This window comes from Emys orbicularis, chromosome 11 (genome assembly GCF_028017835.1).
Source record: "Emys orbicularis isolate rEmyOrb1 chromosome 11, rEmyOrb1.hap1, whole genome shotgun sequence".
NCBI lineage: Eukaryota > Metazoa > Chordata > Testudines > Emydidae > Emys > Emys orbicularis.
In genome coordinates, this window is record NC_088693.1 from 47,230,951 (window position 1) to 47,252,343 (window position 21,393).

Genomic DNA, 21,393 nt, shown 5'->3' on the forward strand with positions numbered 1-21,393 from the left:
AGTGTAGGTATATTTTTACTTTTTACATAAGTCTAAGACAGATGTTTTCATATATGTTACTGAAAGACAAAAATTCAATACATGAAGATAAGCAATCTTAAGAATGGTAAATAATGCAAACATGTTCAAGAATACAAAAGAATGCATTGCTGTGCTTAAATAAAAGTTTTCTTATTTAAAAAGAAAATGCACTTTTATAGTTTTTGTTGGCTTTGCTGGAGATACTACTTGGGACCACTAGGCGCTACTGTTAGCACAAACAATACAAAATAAGAACTAGATGCAGCCTAAGGCTGCCAAAATGGAAACTGCAGAAACAGAAGATTGCTCAAAGTGAGCCTAAATAATTGTCTTGAAAATGGGAGTTCTCATGCAACCCCATTACCTACCTCCCTTTCCACTTTTGGAAAGAAAAATAATCATGTAAAGAAATCTTCCCTTTGACTTTACAATTCTAAACAGTAACAGAGCAACCAATGTGTGTAGACCTTTCTGCTCCTAACAGAAATCACAGCAATCATATACAAGTCTCTCTAAAAGATTACAAGCTACATTCAGCAATGCTGGTAGAGTAATCTAAAATATACTTCCTTGTATCAGCAAGCTCGCTGTATGTAAAGCTGGAGGGGGAAGAACCCTTCCTTTGGAAGAAAACTGGGGTTCCTAATATTGCACTCAATAGGAATTTCTACTGTGTATGTCGAAGCATCTTTAATTCACACAGGGACTCCCCATACACATTCTACTAGCATGAGTATCTGTGCAGAGCAACTAAATTGTCATAACTCCCATCTATCTTAGTTGTCTCCATTATGCTGGCCAGTCCTCTCATATAAGTAAGGCTCGATTTAGTCACGGGTACTTTTAGTAAAAGTCATGGACAGGTCACGGGCAATAAACAAAAATTCACGGCCCGTGACCTGTCCATGATTTTTACTAAACGTACCCGTGACTAAATCGGAGGTGGGAGGGGGGAGATGGGGTGTGTCACCCGGGGACCGCTGCTGGGGGCTGCCAACAGTGGCTGCTCTGGCCGCACTGGCGGCCGCTGCTTGGGCAGTCCCCGGGCCGGCCGCACTAGTTAAAGAGACTAGTTAAAGCAGGGATGGCAAGTCTGTTGCAATAAAAAATAAACCTAGAAATACAGATTGATATATTCTTGTCTTTCCCTGCTTAGACAAACATAAATGCGTTGTCACACTAGTTGGACCAACAGTCCATCTAGATGGGTAATCTGTCTCCAATAGTCGTCAGCAACAAGTCCTTTAGAAGAATGTGTAAAATCCCTACAAAGCAGAGTTATGCATCAAATGCAAAAGTTTTTTTAAGCAGATTGCATAGTTAGAGTCATTTGGGTTACTTACATTGTTGTTGCGTGTTTCTACAGCTGGAAACTTTCTGACTATGAATTTGACAGCAGATTCCAGGTTTTTGTCGATAAGATATGATGGTTTTGCTTTGGGGTCCCCACATGCCTACAAAAAAAAAAAAAAAAAAAAAAAAGGAAGTGAACTAAAAATACATTCATTCATCTTGCTAAAAATTAAGTAATTGTAGAAAGTCTGCAGTCAGAAACTAGAAAGACTTATTGGGTTTTAGTGAGCAGGTGATAAAATGAGTAGGCAAAGTGCAGGGATTGTCACAGCTGGAATATGCAATGGGAGACAGTACAGAGATGCTCTTCTACTGAAAAAAATGCATGGAAGTTTCAAAGCAGTTAGTGCAGAACAGCAGTGAGGGGGAAAGCTCAATCCTAAAAGAAGAAAAAGATATTTTACTTCTATTCATGGTTTGAGGTAGGGTTGTATTCATCTGAAGCTAATAAACTGTTGGAAAATCCAATCATAACATCATCCGTAGAGGAGAATGCTGGGCATATTAAATGATTAGTGTATCCTATGTGAAGAAAAATAGGAAACAACCTGTATTTAAGATTTTCTCCTTCATTGTATTCTGGAAGACAGTTCTCCCTCCTGCAATTAAGCTACCAATATTTGCCTCATCTAAAGAAAAGGACTATTTCCAATAGTTAGGAGCATGTTAAATCTACTCTGATTGTAAATTAAATTTTAATTGTTCCCCGACCCTAAGCAAAATTACAGTACTGCTGTCGGCTGTACATTAAAAACAGCACTTCAAGCAATTATACAAAATATGATATAATACATGGTTCTTAAGTGAAAATGTTAACTCTGAAGTAACTGATTTGGCCACATCAGCAGTACAGAGTTCTCTGGGCAACCAACTAATCAACCATCTTTATCAGATGATGGTGATCCTTGCAAACCTAAGTGAATGTTTCTTTAGAAACTTACTATTATAAACTTCAGTGACAAACTGGATAGAGACCACTGAGCAATGCTGTACTGTTTAAGTGTGTGAGAAGTGTAATTAAAGGAGTGTTATCTACAAGACAAAATATTGTGCTCAAACTGTACTTCCATTCAAATATTTACAGTTTCATATTCCCCATAGGGATTTATATAACATCTGTGTCTCATGCAAACTAAATCACATGCTATGTGCTTCTACACAGGATAGTGACCTAGGATGATAAGCTCATTTTAATACTTTTCTATATTGATTTCTATGGCTATCGTGGATTATAGAGACAGAAGTCATGGAGCATGAGACTGATCTGAAAGCGGGCAAGCGGGCAGAGGGAAGGTGAAAAGCTTTGCAAACCTTCCAAACTTGTCCTTGCTGGGAAAGCATTGTAACAAAGAGAAAAAAATTACACATAAACAAAATATTCTCAAACTCTGGCATCATTACTTTTAAATGAATTAATGCACTTATCTATATTCAACAAATTAAGGTTATAGCTATATTTAACATACTTTCTACTGGACTGCCATTCTAAATACACACAAACTATTACATTTAGTTATTACAATTCGATTACTGTACAACAATGGTCTGAGTGCAATACATGTTGCATCACGTCAGTTCCCCTCATATTCTTTCCAAACCAAGTTTGGGGAGCGAGTGGGGTTAACAAGAGACAGCACATGCAACAGGAGAAAGACTGTCAGTGAATTTTACATACCTGAAAAAGAAATGGTAGCCAAGAATAAAAAAAAAAGTCATTATAGTAGAATTCTAAAACTCCTGTTCATATTACATAGACTTTCTGGAAAACCACAGACTATGCAAATATATCTACACCTGAGCACCAAAGCTGCTAGTTGTCCTGTGGAGAACAAATACAATACTAATCTTTCTTGAACTGTCACCTCTAACTCCCTACAATACTTCAAAAAGTAGTTACAATAAAACTAAAAAATTGAATGCCCATATTTTTAATTAGGAACAATAATTTTTGCTTCAATAGTCTCAGAAGCAAGCACTACAAGTTGAAATTTATTTAAGCATATAGAGAATCAGTCCATACTGTACACATCCTTTAGTTTTAAAGTTATTTTTCCATTTTCAAAAAAGTGAAAGCTATTGCATTATTGTATGCAAGAGAGTCAAGAAAGTAAAAAATTCAAGCTTTCAAATTTAGGATTCAAAACCTTTGAGGTTGTCATGGGTTCATCTGCATTTCTATGTAAAACCATCTCAGTTTAATTTATGAGTTCTACTTATAATCATTTCACATTCATATTCTTTCCTCTCTGAAGAGAGGGCCAGAGTCTAAGAGCCTTTTCTTCAGCTAGTGACTGAGATCTCCAAACCAAAATTATAAAATACACAATACTAATGTCAATTTTAATTTTGATAGATTCAGAAAGAAAAAATGTGTAGTCCTTTTACTCAGTGACGTAACCTGAAAGTAACCTTAAAATTTCTCCCTATGTATACACTGCAGCTTAATCACATAATTTAGGGCCTGAACCAAAGCCCACCTAAAGTCAATGTCAAAACTCCCACTTACACCAATGGGCTTTGGATCGTACCATTAGCCTTTAAAAAATTGTTGTTGGAACCTTGAGGCAGAGAAGGGTAAATAACATTTGAATTGTAAGCTTTTTTTGGAAACATTTAGTTTAGAATTGTCAATATTAAATCTTGGTTAGATACTCAAAAAAATTTTCAAATCTGAATGATTCCTTTGAAGACTAAACAGTTTTTTTAAAGGGCTTCTATTTCAAAGTTTTCCACATTTTCTTTCAAGAAGCTTGCCTTCACTTTCTGAATAGAGGTACATGGGGTGCACTGGTGAGGATGAGAGACACAATCATGTTCAGAAGAGGGTAGAACATAACAGCTTTGAGAGCATTTCAACTACACCACGTGCTTGCTGAACACTTCAATGGGTAACAAGATATTTTACTCCCTAGCTACCTTTTCCAATATTCCAGGGATCCGCCTGAATGTCCACCTAAGAGCCCCAGCAGTTGATTTGGAGTTAGGAGACTGGCTGATGTGACTACTCCTTAGGCAGCTGGCATAGCAGCCTAACAGCAGGTGCATCAACACTTAGCTGGCTTAGGGCCCATCTAGTGTCTGTACCAGCAGCACTTCCTCAGAAGCCTCCCGGAAGGAAAGGGGAAGCATCAGGGAAGATTTCTAGGCCAGCTGGTGGGGAAGCAGCTCTTAATTTGGGTGGAAAGCAAGAGTAACAGCAGATGCATTGGCCAGAGATATTGGCTAAGAAGGGATCAATACCAGCCAACAGTTCAGCCTAGACATCCTCTACAGATCAGTGAAGTTAGCATGTATATAAACTCCACTGATACTGCAGCACACACAAAAGTTGTGGGGACTGTGTATCGAGTCAGAAGATGCACTAGCTTCTTTACTATTGCCTCCTTCCTCAGAGTTAGGGCTTTCAGGAAGCTTATAGGGAGAGCTGCCTTGAACTGCCCCACATGAACAATAGGGCATTCCCAGGTTCATCAGCCTCCCTGAGATGGAGTCCTTGGATGAGGTAGCATGGTGAATATCCTATTACTCCCAGCACTGTTCCAGCAAGCAGTAATGTAAGATGTAAAGCTATCTAAGGGCAGGTCCACACTGGGGTGGGGGATCGATCTAGGAAACGCAACTTCAGCTACGAGAATAGCGTAGCTGAAGTCGACGTTTCCTAGATCGAACTAAATTTACTTACTTTGGGTCCACGCGGCGCAGGCAGGCTCCCCCGTCGACAGCGCTTCCTCCTCTCGGCGAGTAGGAGTTCCGCAGTCGACGGGGGAGCGCTTCTGGGATCGATCTATCGCGTCCAGATGAGACGCGATAAATCGATCCCAGAAGATCGATCTCTACCCGCCGAATTGGGCGGGTAGTGTGGACCTACCCTAAGTTACTCTGGGCCTGTTCTACATTTCACAGGTTCTTGCTTCAAAGTCCTCACCACTAAGGAATCCCCAAAGACCTGGTTTCAATCAGGAGGAACAGGAAACAAATTTAGTTTCTGGAAAGAAAATAGAGATACAAAACTTAAATTAAAAAAAAATTGTACTAGAAGAGTGTTGGACTACACAGATTTAGCGAGCGATTTTTGGAGAGTAGACATTTTAGAAGATCGTATGAAAGCAGGCAAAAGATATGGAATCTTTAAGTGGGCTTCCACACTGCATCTAGATTGATGGTGTCATGTGTGTCACTTTAATCTAAATACTATCCACTAGCACCAAGTTCACTACTATCAGTTTTAATTTAAACACTACTTTCACATATACTATTTCTTACTCTTGTAGTGAGAAAAACAGGTACCATTTTCTTCTAATATGAGACAGGTTCAAGTCAGTAAGCTTTCATACTGAAAACTGAGTTCTATGCGAAGCATTACAGGAGACCTCAACCTTCAGGGAAAGAGGCCTGAAAACACAAAACTTCTGACTACTTTTCCCAAATCATCATAAAACTGAAATTTCCTCATGATTAGAGCACCGATTCAACATTCCAGAACTTATGTTTACCCATCTGTTTAGGTGACCAGTACTGTCACTGATAAGATCTGCGAGATGAATACAGAGATACAGACACCCAATTAAGCCAAGTTTTGTTTAACAATACATCCAGAAGATATAAAAAGTAACCAATACTGTAATATCTCGGATTCATATATTTCTAAAACTGAAATTTTTATTTAGACCGAATCAAAGACTAATGTTCACCCGTTCAAGGAAATGCAACACCAGACTAAAGGAGTATGTCAATGCTTAAAGCCTCAGGATCCTTCTTCATTTATCATATACTTTTCCTTCCTTTCTTCCATGCACCATGGTCATTGCTCAGTAACTGATCTACTAATCCTGCTTTCATTCAGAAATGGTTTTCACAGGATGACACAACGACCACCACTCTTCCACTGGGTGAAAGCAAAGTCTCGGCACAGTTCCTAGACCACTGTTGGCAGATGGAGCAAGGAACCAAGCTTGGTTACCAGGCCAGCTACTGCTGCACCAACATATCTTTCATCCATTTGTGTGACACCACATGCAACTTCATATCTGTACCCTTCCCACACTAGACCTCTTGTCACACTCCCGGAATTGTCAAAGGACTGCACCTATGCAGCTCATGCCCAGAACATTCACTCCACGACCCAGGGAAAAAAGAGTGAAACTGAGCAGTCCTATGCTAGTGTCCCCTGCTGGTGCTACTAGTATAATATTATCTGGATGGGGTAGTAAAAAGAGAAAAGACAGGGATGATGAAAGCAGCACTCAGAATAAAAGTCCAAGTAAATAGTGGATATTGTTTGTTGGCTAATACAAGTGCAGTGTTAAGAACCAAACTTAACCCCTCTTTTCCCCACTGCAGCAACCAGGGACACTTTGGTGCAGTGTATGCCCAGTCTGAGGACAATTTGCCTCACTTTGCACTCTAGCATTCACCCTAGGTGAACTAAAAAAGCAACATTAATAGATTTCAGTAGGAATAAGGGTTAGTCTGCTTAACAGTAACCACAACACCACACAGCCATCTTTTCTCCCCCTAACTCCTCAAAAGGGGGAAACCAAAAGCAAGAGAAGAAAGGTTATGAGATAGATAAAAACAACTGGAGTTAAAAAGTGAAAAAAAGTCAATACCAATTTTAGATACCAGTCAAATAAAAGTTGGATGTAAAATTTTTCAATCACCCATTTGACTGGGTGGTGTATGGTGCTGAGAGTAGAGTCCAATAAAAATTAAACATTTTGCTATTAAATCAAAAGCACTTGATCTTTTTAAAGATTCAGTATCTTTAGATGCTCTTCAGGCTTGATACCTGGCTCGATGCAGATGCCCCATTCTTAACTAAGTAGGTTGATGTAATTATGTATTTTTATTTCTGATCTATGGCCACAGAATGCAATGGTGACTTTCCAGCACTTCCAAAAAATCAAATCAAGACCTTAAAAAAATATTACGACTAAAGCAGCATTCCTGGAATACACAATTCAGAAGCTATGAGCTTCCAGTTGCTTCAGAGCTGGAATACTATGCTCAAGGAATCTTCTGCAAGTCCTGTCCAAATTCTCTTCTATGCGACCTGACAGATGTAACATAACTCTGCTGGGAAAGATGATGCAACACAAGCATCAAGGCTAATACATGGAATTGCTATTTTAGAAATAAAGTCTCATTAAAATAATAGAGACATTAGATTCCTATCAAGTTACAGAGCATTTGTTTCCTCAGCAATCTATAGTAGGATGGTAGCTTGCCACAGTTTGTGTCCTCACCTTAAGATGAAGATTTTTCCCCATGATGAAATAACATCACAAACAAATCTGGAACAGAGTCAAAAAGTATATCAAAGAACCATAGGATTTCAGTTGCTAGGTTTTCATTCCTAGTTAATGTGTGCTTATGAAAGTAAAAGCAGATAATTTTAGTTTGATGTCAGATAGTCTGACCAAGTGCTATATAGGCACAAATTGTCAAATGGAGTTTGTTTTGGTGAATAAAGAGAAACCATCAAGTCAAGACTTTTAAAAATGTGTTTCCTTATTTGTTAAGAAAAGCTTAGACAGTTTTGAAGAACTTACAGTAATAAAAAGGAATCAAGTAACAGGGAATAAAGTATCTCAGTCTGGATAAGGAAAACAAACTAGGCAATTTCACTTTCTAGTTCACATCCACTAGGACAATACTGCACTATTTGGGTAGCAACACTGCAAGGAAATGTCTGATCGAACTCTTAAGTTGTGGAAACTGCTATATTTTAAGAAAGTAGTACTTTCTAGAGGGGGAAATAAAATCGAATGTGACTGATTTTGAAGCACAATACTCCAATATTTGGAGAAAGCTATATCCAGGGGGAGAGGCTCTTTTGTCTGGTATAATTACACCCTTACAAGAAGAGTTAATTTGGTTACAGCAAAACACAAAACCTAAACGTATTTTACTCTATTGAAAAGATCAGCCAAATTACTGTGTGTGGCCATACAGGTCACACAATCAGGTCATAATCAGACAGGATCAAAGGAGCTCACATATAAAAGACCCTATCAGTCTTTAAGACATGGCAACATGGTCTAGTGCAGACGTGGGCAAACTACGACCTGTGGGCGACATCCGGCCCGTGGGACCGTCCTGCCTGGCCCTTGAGCTCCCATCCGGGGATGCTCGCCCCCGGCCCCTCCCCTGCTGTCCTCCCTCCCCAACAGCCTCAGCGCGACGCGACTGCACTGCAGGGGCAGGGGAGAGCAGGAAGGGAGGCTCACCTGCAGCCTCAGGGGAGCAGGCGGGCAGTGCGGGTGGCGGGAGTGCGGGCGGAGGACTCAGGAGGAACACCGGGCAGCCACGCAGCTGGCCGGAGAGAAGCAGCGGTTTCCCCTTCAAAGCGCCGCTTCTCTCCGGCTGCCCCTGCTCCTCCTGAGTCCTCCGTACATGTTCGCAGGGCCGCATTCTGAAAGGGGCTTGGATGGAGGTGCAGTTCTAGGGGGGCTATAAGGGGGTGGGGGTGTGGATAGGGGTCAGGGCAATCAGGGAGCAGGGGGGTTGGATGGGGGTAGGGTTCCAAGGGGGCGGTTAGGGGCAGGGGGTCCCAGGAGAGGGTGGTCAGGGGACAAGGAGTAGGGGGGGTTGGATGGGTCGGAGGTTCTGAGGGGGGCAGTCAGGGGGCGGGAAGTGGGACGGGGCGGATAGGGTTAGGGGAGGCACAGTCTTCCCTACCCGGCCCTCCACACGGTTTTGGAACCTTGATGTGGCCCTCAAGCCAAAAAATTTGCTCACTCCTGGTCCAGTGGATCAAGTATTGAATTGGAATCAGGAGACCTAGAGTCTATTACTGTTTTATCCTGCTGTCCTGAAGACATGTCAAGTCTCACTCACTGGGTGTGTGAGACTCACTCATTAGCATGCTCTCTCTCACACACACCTTCTTAAGATTATCTCACTCATTTTGAGTAAAGATATAAAATATTTTTACTCAGGTGCTGAAAGAGACACCACCACATCTGGGGCCTCAGGCATGGGGCTTAGAACTTGGAAAGCAACTTGTGTACTGTGGTAAGCATGGAGACTACCAGCCTGTGTTCTATGTGTGCGCAAGAGGAGACAGGAGGCTACAAAGGGGTTGTGTGTGTGTGTGTGTGTGTGTGTGTGTGTGTGTGTGTGTGTGTGTGTGTGTGTGTGAGTGAGTGAGTGAATACCTGACGGTCAAAAAAATACGAGTTCACCCACAAAACAAGCAGGACTTGATCGAAAGTTTGCAGGTTCTGCAAAATATAGTTCAAAATTTAAATCACAGTGGACAAATTCATGGCCATTGTCCCGGGAGCAGGTGAGACTCAGACTTTTTTTTTTTTTTTTTTAACGTACTACTTTTTTAAATTGTGCTTTTCTCAAATTCCCATTTCTGTCCAGGGTTGCCAGGCCTGTCTTAATTTTATCCGACTCAAATGCACGAGAAGAGAGTGTTCAGTCTTGTTCTAAAGAGTAAGACACCATTCAGACCAAACCTCTGACTAGATGTGACACGGTCCTCTATTATCCAAGTGAAACTGGCAAATCCTAAGCCATGTTTCAAGTGTGAGCCACCAAAAGTAGTTATATAAACCACAAAGGGGGCCACATCGCAGTATAAAAGGCATATGAATAAAATGTGAAAGGTAATTAGATATTAAAAGAAATGTGGACCCTGAATCCTTTATCTACGGTTTCTTAGTTTCAAATTAAATAAATTCAATTTAATTATTTTTACAGTCATTTAATGTATTATTGTATTTCATTTTAATTATTTAATTTAATTAATTTATTTTGCATTTATTTTGGAATCTGATTATTTAAGTTTTGCTGTAAATGTAATATGAGCAATCATATACAAACCAAATATTTGTACTGTAGAGTGTTTTTCAAATGGATGATCATTATGACAAGGCAATAGGCAAAATAAACATATTGTTGTATTGGTAAAAGAGTTTTCTTTTATATATAAAGAGTTTATTTTTGAGTATTTCTCTTGTTCTGTCCACTGACTCTGTGCCTAAACCAAGGGTTATTAACTCTGGTCCTCAGGAATCTCCAACCATCCAGGTTTTTGTTCCAATCAACAAATAATTGTTTTTATGAAAATCCACTGGTTTGCATTGCTTATAGAATTTTCACATGCCCTAGTGGTCCCCAAACTTTTAACCTCGCGCCCCCCTTTCCACACACCCCTTCCCGAGACGAGGCTGGGAGCAGGGCCATGGCTCCAGGAGGGAGGGGGACGCGGACAAGGGTAAGGGGCCCGACGCTGGAGACACAGCTAGGGGGTGGGGCTGGGGCCTTGGGCCAACAGCCAGGGCCCTGGGTGCGGGGCCAGGGCCAGGAATGGAGCTGGGTGGCGCTCCCTCCCCACCCCCAATGGGGGCTGACCTAGGCCCCAGCTACATCCCCCCAATGTTCCTCCACACCACCCCCCAGAGGGGCGCACTGCACAGTCTGCCCTAGACTTTAATACAAATTAGGACATTTAAGTGTTTCATATGCAATATTAAGCAGCGTACATATTAAACAAACTATTAAATAGCTGGTTGGATTGAAAACCTAGACTATTGGATGTCGCCAATGACCAAAGATGAGAGTCCATGACTTAAGCAATCATTTAACACACTACCTGGAAAGTCTCACCCTTTGGCCTTGAATCTCACTCTTTGGAGCTGTAAATCTCACTCTTAATAACAGCCAACCCTTGGCATCTCTGGATCTGCTGCGTGATCCTGAGCAGGCCACTCGACCTCTCTGAATCTGTCACCCCCTCTTCCCCTGCCTTGCTAATTTAGATTGTAAATGTAAGCGTCTCAGGGCACAGCCCAACTCTTAATATGTTTGTTCAGTCTCTAGCACAGACTCTAAAACTAGGTTGGAGCCTCTAGGGGATACCCTAACAAATAATATTTTACAATTAAAAACACTGAGTTTTGAAATATTCCAGTGCAATTTGAGAAAATGCATAACTATGAACAAGGAGATAAATGCATAGAGGCTACATCAGAACAAAGGCATAGCAAATTTATATTATGTTGTTTCTACAAGTTAGAAATACTTGTTTTGCCCTACTACCCCCTTCTCCTCCTTTCGGCTACCTTAGTCCAGCCCATTCCCCTTGCTCCAAAAGATGTAGAAGGGAAACACCCCCAAAACAGAACCTTTGTATTAGTAATGAAGGTGCAAATTTCAGCTGGCCAGAGGACAGTTGTAAATTACATCAGTATACACTCATGTTCATTATACTTCTAGTCTCCAACAGAACCTACACATCTGTGAATGTTCCTGAACTAAAGTGCTTAGAAGCACAGCACGTTCTCGCTCCTACATAAACCACCAAAAACATTCTTACTTTTTTTTTTTAATGCAATTTTAAAGGAAAATATTGTTATTGAACGTAACTACACTGAGCCCCAAAAAACTAAAATTATCTTTTGATCAGATAAGTAATTATCTCATCTATATAAAGAAATCACAACAATGCATGGAGTAATTTGCACTCCGAAATAATGAACTATACATACGTTATTGTATTTTTAGCGACAACAGAATACTTGCCAGCCACTTAGGCTGCCTTTATTTAAAAGAAAGCTTCAGTTGCTAGAGAAATCACTCATGTAAGATAAACAGGAACTAAGCCCTATGTTTAAAATTATGTAAAAATGGCATAAAATGACAGAAATGGTTAAAATGTGAAAGTAAAGAATTGGACTGACACAGTATCACTCTGCACTTAGGATCTGTAGCCTGTGTCAGAACCAGTAGATTAACAACATGTTGATTTAACCCAGGGATCGGCAACTTTTGGCACGCAGCCCGCCAGGGTAAGCCCCTGGCGGGCCGAGCCGGTTTGTTTACCTGCTGCGTCTGCAGGTTCAGCCGATCGCAGCTCCCAATGGGGGTGGTGGGAAGCCGTGGCCAGCACATCCCTCGGCCCACGCCACTTCCCGCAGCCCCCATTGGCCTGGAGCAGTGAACCGCGGACAGTGGGAGCCGCGATCGGCCAAATCCACGGAAGCGGCAGATAACAAACCAGCCCGGCCCACCAGGGGGCTTACCCTGGCAGGCCACGGGCCAAATGTTGTCGATCCCTGATTTAACCTTTGATCTAGTAATTGTTGGGAGAATTACAGAAGGGCTCCACTATCTTTTATTAAAAAAAATAGTGAACACAGAGTGACAGGTTGTTACACCTAAAACCCTGCATATCTTAAAATGAACATTTAAAAAAACAGCATTCAAAGCAGGATTTTTGTACATTTATACTGATTGCTCCTAGACATTTAGTGCTAGATCCATAGAGAGATTTAGATGCTGCATCACTCAGTGTTGCAATACCTACCTGAAAGGAATCTTGTCACCCAGTGGTATCTGCAGCCCTGAGCTAGACTCCTAAGCTCCCAATACAACACCGGGGGAGAGACAGGTGCCTAAGAAAAAGATCCACAAAAGCAAACATGCTGAGCAGGAAGCCACCTAAGCTAGTCAATAGGAAATGCCAAGGAGAGGAGTATGGCTAAGCCCCATTACTCAAAGGGAGTTAGGAGCTGAAGTCTGGGTCAGAGAGAAGCACCTGTCTCTGCTTGGGATTCTCAGCCATGAATTCTCTCCTGGAGTTAGGCACCAAAGACATTTTTAGCAAGAAATGCCAGAGGAGGAGATGGTCATAGAGCCCCCTTTGTAACTTTTATCCTTGTGATAACTACTAGAGCACTCACTCATTATGAGAGAACCAGGTTCAATTCCCCCTTCAGCCGGATAGAAAGAACGTATTTAAACTTGCATCTCACCGCTCTCAGGAGGACCCTCTACCCACTGGGCTACTGGGTATTCTGGGGCAGGTGTCACTCTCTCCTGTTAAAGCTGTTCCACTTTGTATAAATAATCACTGCATCAGAGAATGTGACGACTCTGTAAGCCCAGTGGTTAGGGCATTCAGCTGGGAAGTGGGTGACACAGGATCCAGTCCGCCTGCTCCAATGCATATGAAAATTATTTATACAGTGGAGTGACTTCAACAGGAGAGCTTAAGAAAGACCTGCTGCTCCAGAATACCCGACAGGCTACTGGTCAGGGCACTATTCTTGAAATTCCTTCTACACATTAGGCAGAGGGGAACAGAACCTGGGTAAATGCTTTAACCACTGGGCTAAAATTTTTGGGGGACATGACCAACACACCCTTCTCCTGTTTTGTGTGGGTTTAGGAGTATTCAGATCACATGTACCAGATCAGGACCTACACATGAGATAGGCGCGGGGAATGCCTTGTTTGAGGATCCCACTAGGGTTTAGGCATGAGCTATGTACCCAAGCACTAGACTGAGGCAGCTGTGTGCATTCTCAATAGCAAAGCTTAGGCACCTAGGGAACTTTAATGGTGGAAATTTAGGTGCATAAGGACTTTTGGTGCCCCCAGAGTTAGACGGCAGCTGAGTAGTGGTTTTCAGGATCTCTGTGCCACCTAAATATTGGACTTTAGCACCTAAGTCCTTTTGTGGATCTAGCTCTTAGTATTCTCCCTATGCTGGCTGCTGCATACACAAGGATGCTCACAATCCAAAACACAGCCACATGTCATATTTCTTGATTGCCAGTCTTAATAGTTTCCCTTTAAATAAATCTGTTGAGTCCAAGTGTCCAGGTAAATGAACTTTATACACTAATCAGTTAAATCCATATGCAAAATGCCAAACAAACTAAGGGCTGAAAAAGCGATAATCTTAAAATTGCCCTGCAAAATTCCCCACACTGCCCCTGCAAGAGATGCTGAATAAATCAGTAGCTTCTTCAAGGGGCAAAGGCTGTGCTCAGTTACATCACTGAACCCACTGAAACCAATGGGAGTAAGAACATATGACTAAGCAGAGAAAAAATTTGCTCTAGAAATTTTGCTACTACATAATGGCCATATTCTACCCTTAATCTTTGTGAAATCAATCTTCTCTATTATAAAACTGGTTTAAATGACTTCAATGGAAGCTGCAGTTCATCAACACCTCTCAGGTTCCTGCTCATTAGCAGTAGGATATGTGCTGTGAAGTGAGGATAATTATTCATCTGGCCTATGGACAACAATTAAACGTGAAAAGCTGCGTTCCTCACAGACCAAGTATAACATCCCAATTCAAAGAAATAAAAATATACCAGTAAATCCAGATTATTCAAAATTCTAGAATAGCTTTGGAAATTTGGATAATTGGGATAAATTATAGATATGATTAAATAAATATGGTAAGAAAGAGGGAACTAGGTGATAAACAAGATTTAGGCCCAATGAAACTTCATGGACGTGTCCTGGTGTAAATGAACTACCTTCGGAAAAAGTTGTTAGATTCTGTAACAGCTGGCACGCAGATTACTAAATACCCATGGACACTATCTAGGACAGGGGTCGGCAACGTTCGGCACGCGGCTCGCCAGGGTAAGCACCCTGGCGGGCCGGGCCAGTTTTATTTACCTGCTGACGCGGCAGATTCGGCCGATCGCGGCCCCCCACTGGCCTCGGTTCGCCCTCCCGGGCCAATGGGGGCGGCGAGAAGCCGCGCCCAGCACAATGCTCGCCCGTGCCGCTTCTCGCCGCCCCCATTGGCCCGGGATGGCGAACCGTGGCCAGTGGGGGCCGCGATCGGCCGAACCTGCCGCGTCAGCAGGTAAATAAAACTGGCCCGGCCCGCCAGGGTGCTTACCCTGGCGAGCCGCGTGCCGAACGTTGCCGACGCCTGATCTAGGAGGATAGAACTGTTCACAGTGTCAAAAGCTACCCTGACAAAGAAAGAGCAATGAGAAGAAAGGAAGACTCATCAGATGGAGAACTGCAGTTTCTGACCGTAGCGAAAGCCAGACTGGGAATTCATTGAAACTATTAGCATGAGACATGACCAGAGGAGTTAGTTTCTCAGGCATTTATAAGAATATAAGAATGGCCATACTGGGTCAAACCAAAGATCCATCTAGCCCAGTATCCTGTCTGCCGACAGTGGCCAGTGCCAGGTGCCCCAGAGGGAATGAACAGAATGGATCATCAAGTGATCCATCCCCTGTTGCTCATTCCCAGCTTCTGGCAAACAGAGGCTAGGGACACCAACCCTACCCATCCTGGCTAATAGCCATTGATGGATCTATCTGCCATTAATTTATCTAGTTCTTTTTTTAATCCTGTTATCACAACATCCTCTGGCAAGGAGTTCCACAGGTTTACTGTGCATGGTGTGAAGAAATACTTCCTTTTATTTGTTTTAAACCTGCTACCTATTAAAATTTCATTCAGTGACCCCTAGTTCTTGTGTTATGAGAACTAGTAAACAAGACTTCCTTATCTTTCTCTACACCAGTCATGATTTTATAGACTTCAATTATATCTCCCCTTAGCCGTCTCTTTTCCAAGCTGAAAAGTCCCAGTTTTATTAATCTCTCCTCATACGGAAGACGTTCCATACCCCTAATCATTTCTGTTGCCCTTTTCTGAACCTTTTCCAATTCCAATATATCTTTTTTGAGATGGGGCGACCACATGTGCACGCAGCATTCAAGATGTGGGCGTACCATGGATTTATATGAGAAAAGGAAGGCTGGAAATAGGAAAATACTAAGATCATATGGAAAAATACAGGAAAACATGAAATGATCCAACACAGAAAAATTACATTAAAATCTGGTTCTGCAAAGGTGGTACAGTATTGCAAAACATCCATATGGCTTTCCAAAATTTAGGGTATGTTTTTAGTAATTTGCATTAGATTTCTAGGACATTCCCCAAAATTTACAACTAACCTACACAATGCTAATTACAAGATACCCTAATAAGAGATGTAGAAACTCCTGAGCCATTGCATTCTGCTGTATGGTAATTCACTTGCCACACAAGAAAATCATGGGCAAGCATTCTTACAGTGTGGTGCTTACAATATGCAAAAAAAAAAAAAAAATTCAGTCAAACTTCTTTAGGGACAGTAAGTTGCCTTTTATGTATGAGTGGCATGAAAGTGACTAATTTAAAAGTTAGGCAAAAAGGTAATTCAGAGAGTTACATCATCACTTCTGAATTTCCCTAGGTTTGTCAGTTACTTAACCTTTGTTTGCCATTTATTTAAAGCTAATTATTAGTTATTAATGTCTAATTTTGAAAAAGTCAAAACCCAGGGGGGAAGGGGAAAAGGAAAAAAACAGCTATTCTATTGAAAAGCTATACTGGAAGTTCAACATATAAAGAAACTCTGTACACTATAAATGAATAGATTAAGATTAAAAAGTGATTGCCTTAACATCTCTGGTGAAGGCTGCCACAGCTGACTCATTCTCTTAAATTTTCCATACTGTGTGGAAGTCTACAGTTGATTAATCAACAGGCTTGTTTACTGAAAAGCCGACGTGAATGAGGGCTTTCATACAAAAACTAAACAAGTTGCTGTGAAAAGTAGTCTGTAGTATATCGGCAAATTATTTCTCACAGTAAAGCTTTGAATGCTTTGATGTTTCTTAAGAGCTTTGACAAACTTCCTCCTACAATAGCACATACTTAATTCTGTATCACAGAAGTTCCATGAGTTATTTGTATTGTGTACAATCAAAATTTCCACCAACTAACCTACAAATACAACCATACCAAGGGACTCTGTTATACAGTTACCCCCTTGATCTAGTTACAACTTTTAGCATGGACCAAACCCCTCCATTCTGTAACTGGATCAGGTACATAAGATCAAGCTTTGGACTTCCTTAAGTCACTGAAGGCCTTGCAACGAGGATAGGTATCATCCAGGTGACAAATTTTAATGTTTTAACAGGCTCAGACAGCCATATTTGTAGTGCAGGGAGGTTCAACTGTTCAAAATATTTCCTGAACACTAAAATTAAATCTACCACCTGTCATTTCTGATGCAGCAATTGAAGTCCAACCTAATGTTTTCTAGGACTAGACCAAGACAGAGCATGTGTTTCCCAGGCACAACTACTTACATCAATGGCATTTTTGTGTCAAGAATGGCTAGAGTCAGACACTTTACACTTAATTCTAAATCTAATACAGCACAACACAGAAACCTAATACATTTTATGTGGTTAGCTCTGAAAAGTTGTAATGTTAGTAAATATCAAATATCAAACTGATCAAATAGAAAAGGTTGATTCTACTAATTAAGTATGAAGGCAGTGTGACAGTTAATGAGAAGAATAAATAATGGGCTTAAATTGCCACAAAATTTCAACATCTTAATTTAAGTGACTTGTGATCTGCCCGAGAAGCAAAAAGGTTGTTAAAACTTTCGCTTTCATTCGCAAAACATAGACCAGCTCTTTTGGGATGATTTTCAATTGAACGTGTAAATCAAAAGAGGCGCACTAGCCTCTTCAGCTACACCTGATCGTCCTCTGAACATTAAAATAACCTTATCTTTACAGTGACTTACATTAGTCACTTTTGTAGCATTACATGACAGACTGAATAATGAACAGGGTGTGGAAATGAATAGGCAATCTGCAGTTTTGTAATAACAGGATTTCAAAGTTCTCCTTGATATTTCTAAAACCCATAGTTGATGCAGAATACTCAAATGAATCCTGCAGCACTGCTTGCTGTGGCCCTACCCCAGATATGCCACTCCTGCGCCCAGCCTGAGAGCTTGTCTACACTTACCGGAGGATCGACACTGCGGCGATCAATGCAACGGCGGTCGATTTAGCGGGTCTCTAGATCTCCACCTGATCAAGAAGAGTAAGGGGAGTCGATGGGAGAGCGTCTCCCGTCGACATTGCATAGTGTGGATCCCGTGGTAAGTAGATATAAGCTACATCTATTTGAGTTACGCTATTCACATAACTCAAATTGCGTAGCTTAGATTGACTTTTCCCTTTAGTGTAGACAAAGCAGTCACTGCCCAAGGGTTGGGAAGGAACTTTCTGAAGGCAGTATTACAGCTGTCTTCTGTAGTACCTATGCTGACTGAAACCCTTCCCCAGCCAGAACTGGGGATTTCAGGGACTCTGCCCTTATATCAGCTGTAAAGGGGCTGGAGCAGAAGTGAGGACCTCACCCACTGTCCCTATGGTGTTCCTTCTTAGAGACTATTCTTCCTACAGCACCATTTTTATGCCATTAATTACTCTTCTGAAATAATGTGTACCTGTAATTATGGCAAAAGTTAAATAAGTGAAAAAGCACTCACTTGACTTATGAGTAATTGGTGGAAATTTGACAAGTGGTACTATATCTGCTAATATAATTAAAAAGCAAAACTTGAACAACCCTGATTTTGAGATTGCAAAATGGAGGATGTAATTTGCTACACAAGGCTTTAAGCTCTGATTTCACAATAAGCTCTATATGGGATGTCCCTTCACCTGCATGCAGCTCACTGTGGGATCAGGAGCCAAGTCATCAGTTTAGAAAGCTAAAAGCAGTCTTAAGTTAGAACTAATATGTAAAACAATTTGTTCTTTGTTGATCCTAAGGCTTAGTTTGGTGACGCTTTTCACATTTAATACTCCTATTAGGTAAATAAATTTTAATACTATTATGTTCTGCTAGTTTTGTACATTAAACTACATATCTAACTTTATTTTTCAAGATGGCCCTTACCAATCTACAAGGAAATTTAACAGAAGTTAAGCAGATACCAATATTTCAACTCCTACGACTGATCAGTTGTAATAATTAGGCCTACAAGTTTACTCCACTTGTGAGTAACTGTGGAAAGTGGTTAAAGTTTGTAAAGTGTAACAATAACTAACAAATGTTGATGGGAAAAGGGGCAAAGTGAAGACAAAGACTAAATTAGTCTAAAAAAAGAAGGCCTAGTGATCTAACTCAAGGATTGAGTTAAGATCATGCCTGGTACATAGGAGAAGTGTGGGACCAGAACTCAATGAACCAAAATTGGTATGTTGGAAATTAGACCTAATTGGTGAACAAAACCAGGAGGGAAAGCGCTATTCCAGTGGTTCTCAACCAGGGGTACCAGAGGTTTTCGAGGGGGTACATCAACTCATCTAGATATTTGCCTAGTTTTACAACAGGCTACATAAAAAGCACTAGCGAAGTCAGTACAAACTAAAATGTCATACAATTTCTTGTTTATACGGCTCTATATTCTATACATTGAAATGTAAGTACAATATTTATATTCCAATTGATTTATTTTAGAATGATATGGTAACAATCAGAAAGTGAGCAATTCTTCAGTAATAGTGCACTGTGACACTTATGTATATTTGTGTCTGATTTTGTAAGCAAGTAGTTTTTAAGTGAGGTGAAACTTGGGGTATGCAAGACAAATCAGACTCCTGAAAGGGGTACAGTAGTCTAGAAAAGTAAAGAGCCACTGGGCTATCTCACCTACCACTCCCTTTTGGGGTCCTTAACATAAAAGACTTTGGAGAACATTTGGCTACGGCAACGCTGGTTGATTTGAAGACAAAAGAAGGGGAAGGAGGCAAGGTTCACCATCATGGCTGCCATTCCCACCATCTCCTGGAACCCCAAACCTTTTTTGCCCTAATCCTGAGAGACGTCCTGACCAGATGAGGCCAGAGAGAGGGACCCTGATGACATCACCATTGCCACCACCACCTGGAATGGGAGTCTGTGTCACATATACCCCACCAGGTGTCCCTCTCCTTTCCTACCTTTTCTTTCCTATCTCTCTCCTTTTTCCTTCAATCTAATAGAGAGTCTGGCTAGACCAGACAAGACTGTATATTTTGCAACATTAATGTAAGTCTGTAACCAGAAAGGCAGCTAAATGCAATGCCTTAACCAGACCAATGTTGGTAAAACTTTGCCAGGTCTCAGAGTGGCGGTTAAGAACATGTGCAGTGCCTGTGTTTTTCCAACAGCGAGGCTGCAAGTGAAAGTAACACCAGGGGACAGAAATTTCATTTGATGTCTTTGCTGTTTTTTTCTTTCCCCTTCTGTGTGGGTCTGTCATTTTTCTCCTAGGAAATGGGATCAGACTTCAACAACCACATCTCCATTTCATCTCAACTAACTTCTTCTCTTTTCCCCAAAAAGGACAGCTACTACCATCTTCAGTACCATGGAACAAAGGATGTCATTAAAATGAGAGCCCTGTTTAATACCTTCCATTTTAAATTCTTTAATTGTTTTTTCTTTTCCTGTATCTTTAATAAAAGGTGTAAAAGATTTTAAATGGTGTGTTTGCCATGTTACCAAACAGGATGAAGTCACTGTGAACCAAATGCCGAGCCTGTTTAAAACTGTTTAATTTTGGAAAGTTACAAGGTCATGTAACAGCTTTAACCTGTGCCCATTTTTTCCTTCTAAATTAAATACAACACCTTTTGACAACTTCTTAAGAAGAATTTTGCAAATTCTGTATACAGACATAAAAGTTGTGCTTTGGAATTGGATATTGATAGCACAATGACAACAAATGCAATTAAAATATTAAAAATACTGATTTCTGATTCCTTATTTTTGGAGTATTATTCTGTGACCTTAACTTTATTATATTAAACTGTTCTATTGAAAGTATGTTGCTCTGACACTCATTAAAATAACTGATTCAAAAACCACAAGAACTTTAACACCAACACTGGCTTCCATCATAGATTCCTGTCTTGGTTCAGTTAGCTATTCCAGGTGTTTAAATTCACCATAGAATCTTGTAGCAAATACTACCTGGCAACCACACACTTTAAATAAAAAAAAAGAAAGAAAAAGAGTCCCTGAAAAGAAATACCCCCACTGAAAAGAATCGTTCCTGTGTCACTGCTACCTAGAAATGTAGGAGCATTGACAGAGAAATTTACAGTCTAATCAGTTTATCTTTGCTGCTCTTACTAGAGGCAAAGTCACAAGCAGGAAAGCTTTTACTTGTGAAGCATGCTTTCAGTAGAACAGAGATTGGGGGAGAGCACTAAACTGTGTATGGTACTACAGAAAAGTTACTCACCTACAAGCATGGTAGCTAAGGAAGTTCTGTGTGAAAAGCAGCAGCATCAGTATAATCCTTTGAAGAGCTGAGGAAAGAGGCAGGCTCAAATGACGGGAAGGAACAAGGGAAGAGAGAATGTGTAGAGGCAG

At 41.0% G+C, this 21,393-nt stretch overlaps 1 protein-coding gene across 2 annotated transcripts in view; it reads right to left on the reverse strand.

Moving 5' to 3' along the window:
* Nucleotides 1–21,393, reverse strand: part of NCKAP1 (NCK associated protein 1) — a 107,345-nt gene that overhangs the window by 81,539 nt on the left and 4,413 nt on the right. The window contains exons 2-3 of one of the 2 annotated variants that reach the window (XM_065413202.1): nt 2,686–2,703; nt 1,365–1,475 (exon numbers count right to left, since the gene is read on the reverse strand). In XM_065413202.1, coding sequence (XP_065269274.1) covers nt 1,365–1,475; nt 2,686–2,703 — 129 coding nt within the window. The remainder of the gene's footprint in view (nt 1–1,364; nt 1,476–2,685; nt 2,704–21,393) is intronic. The other variant, XM_065413201.1, reaches the window with a different exon arrangement.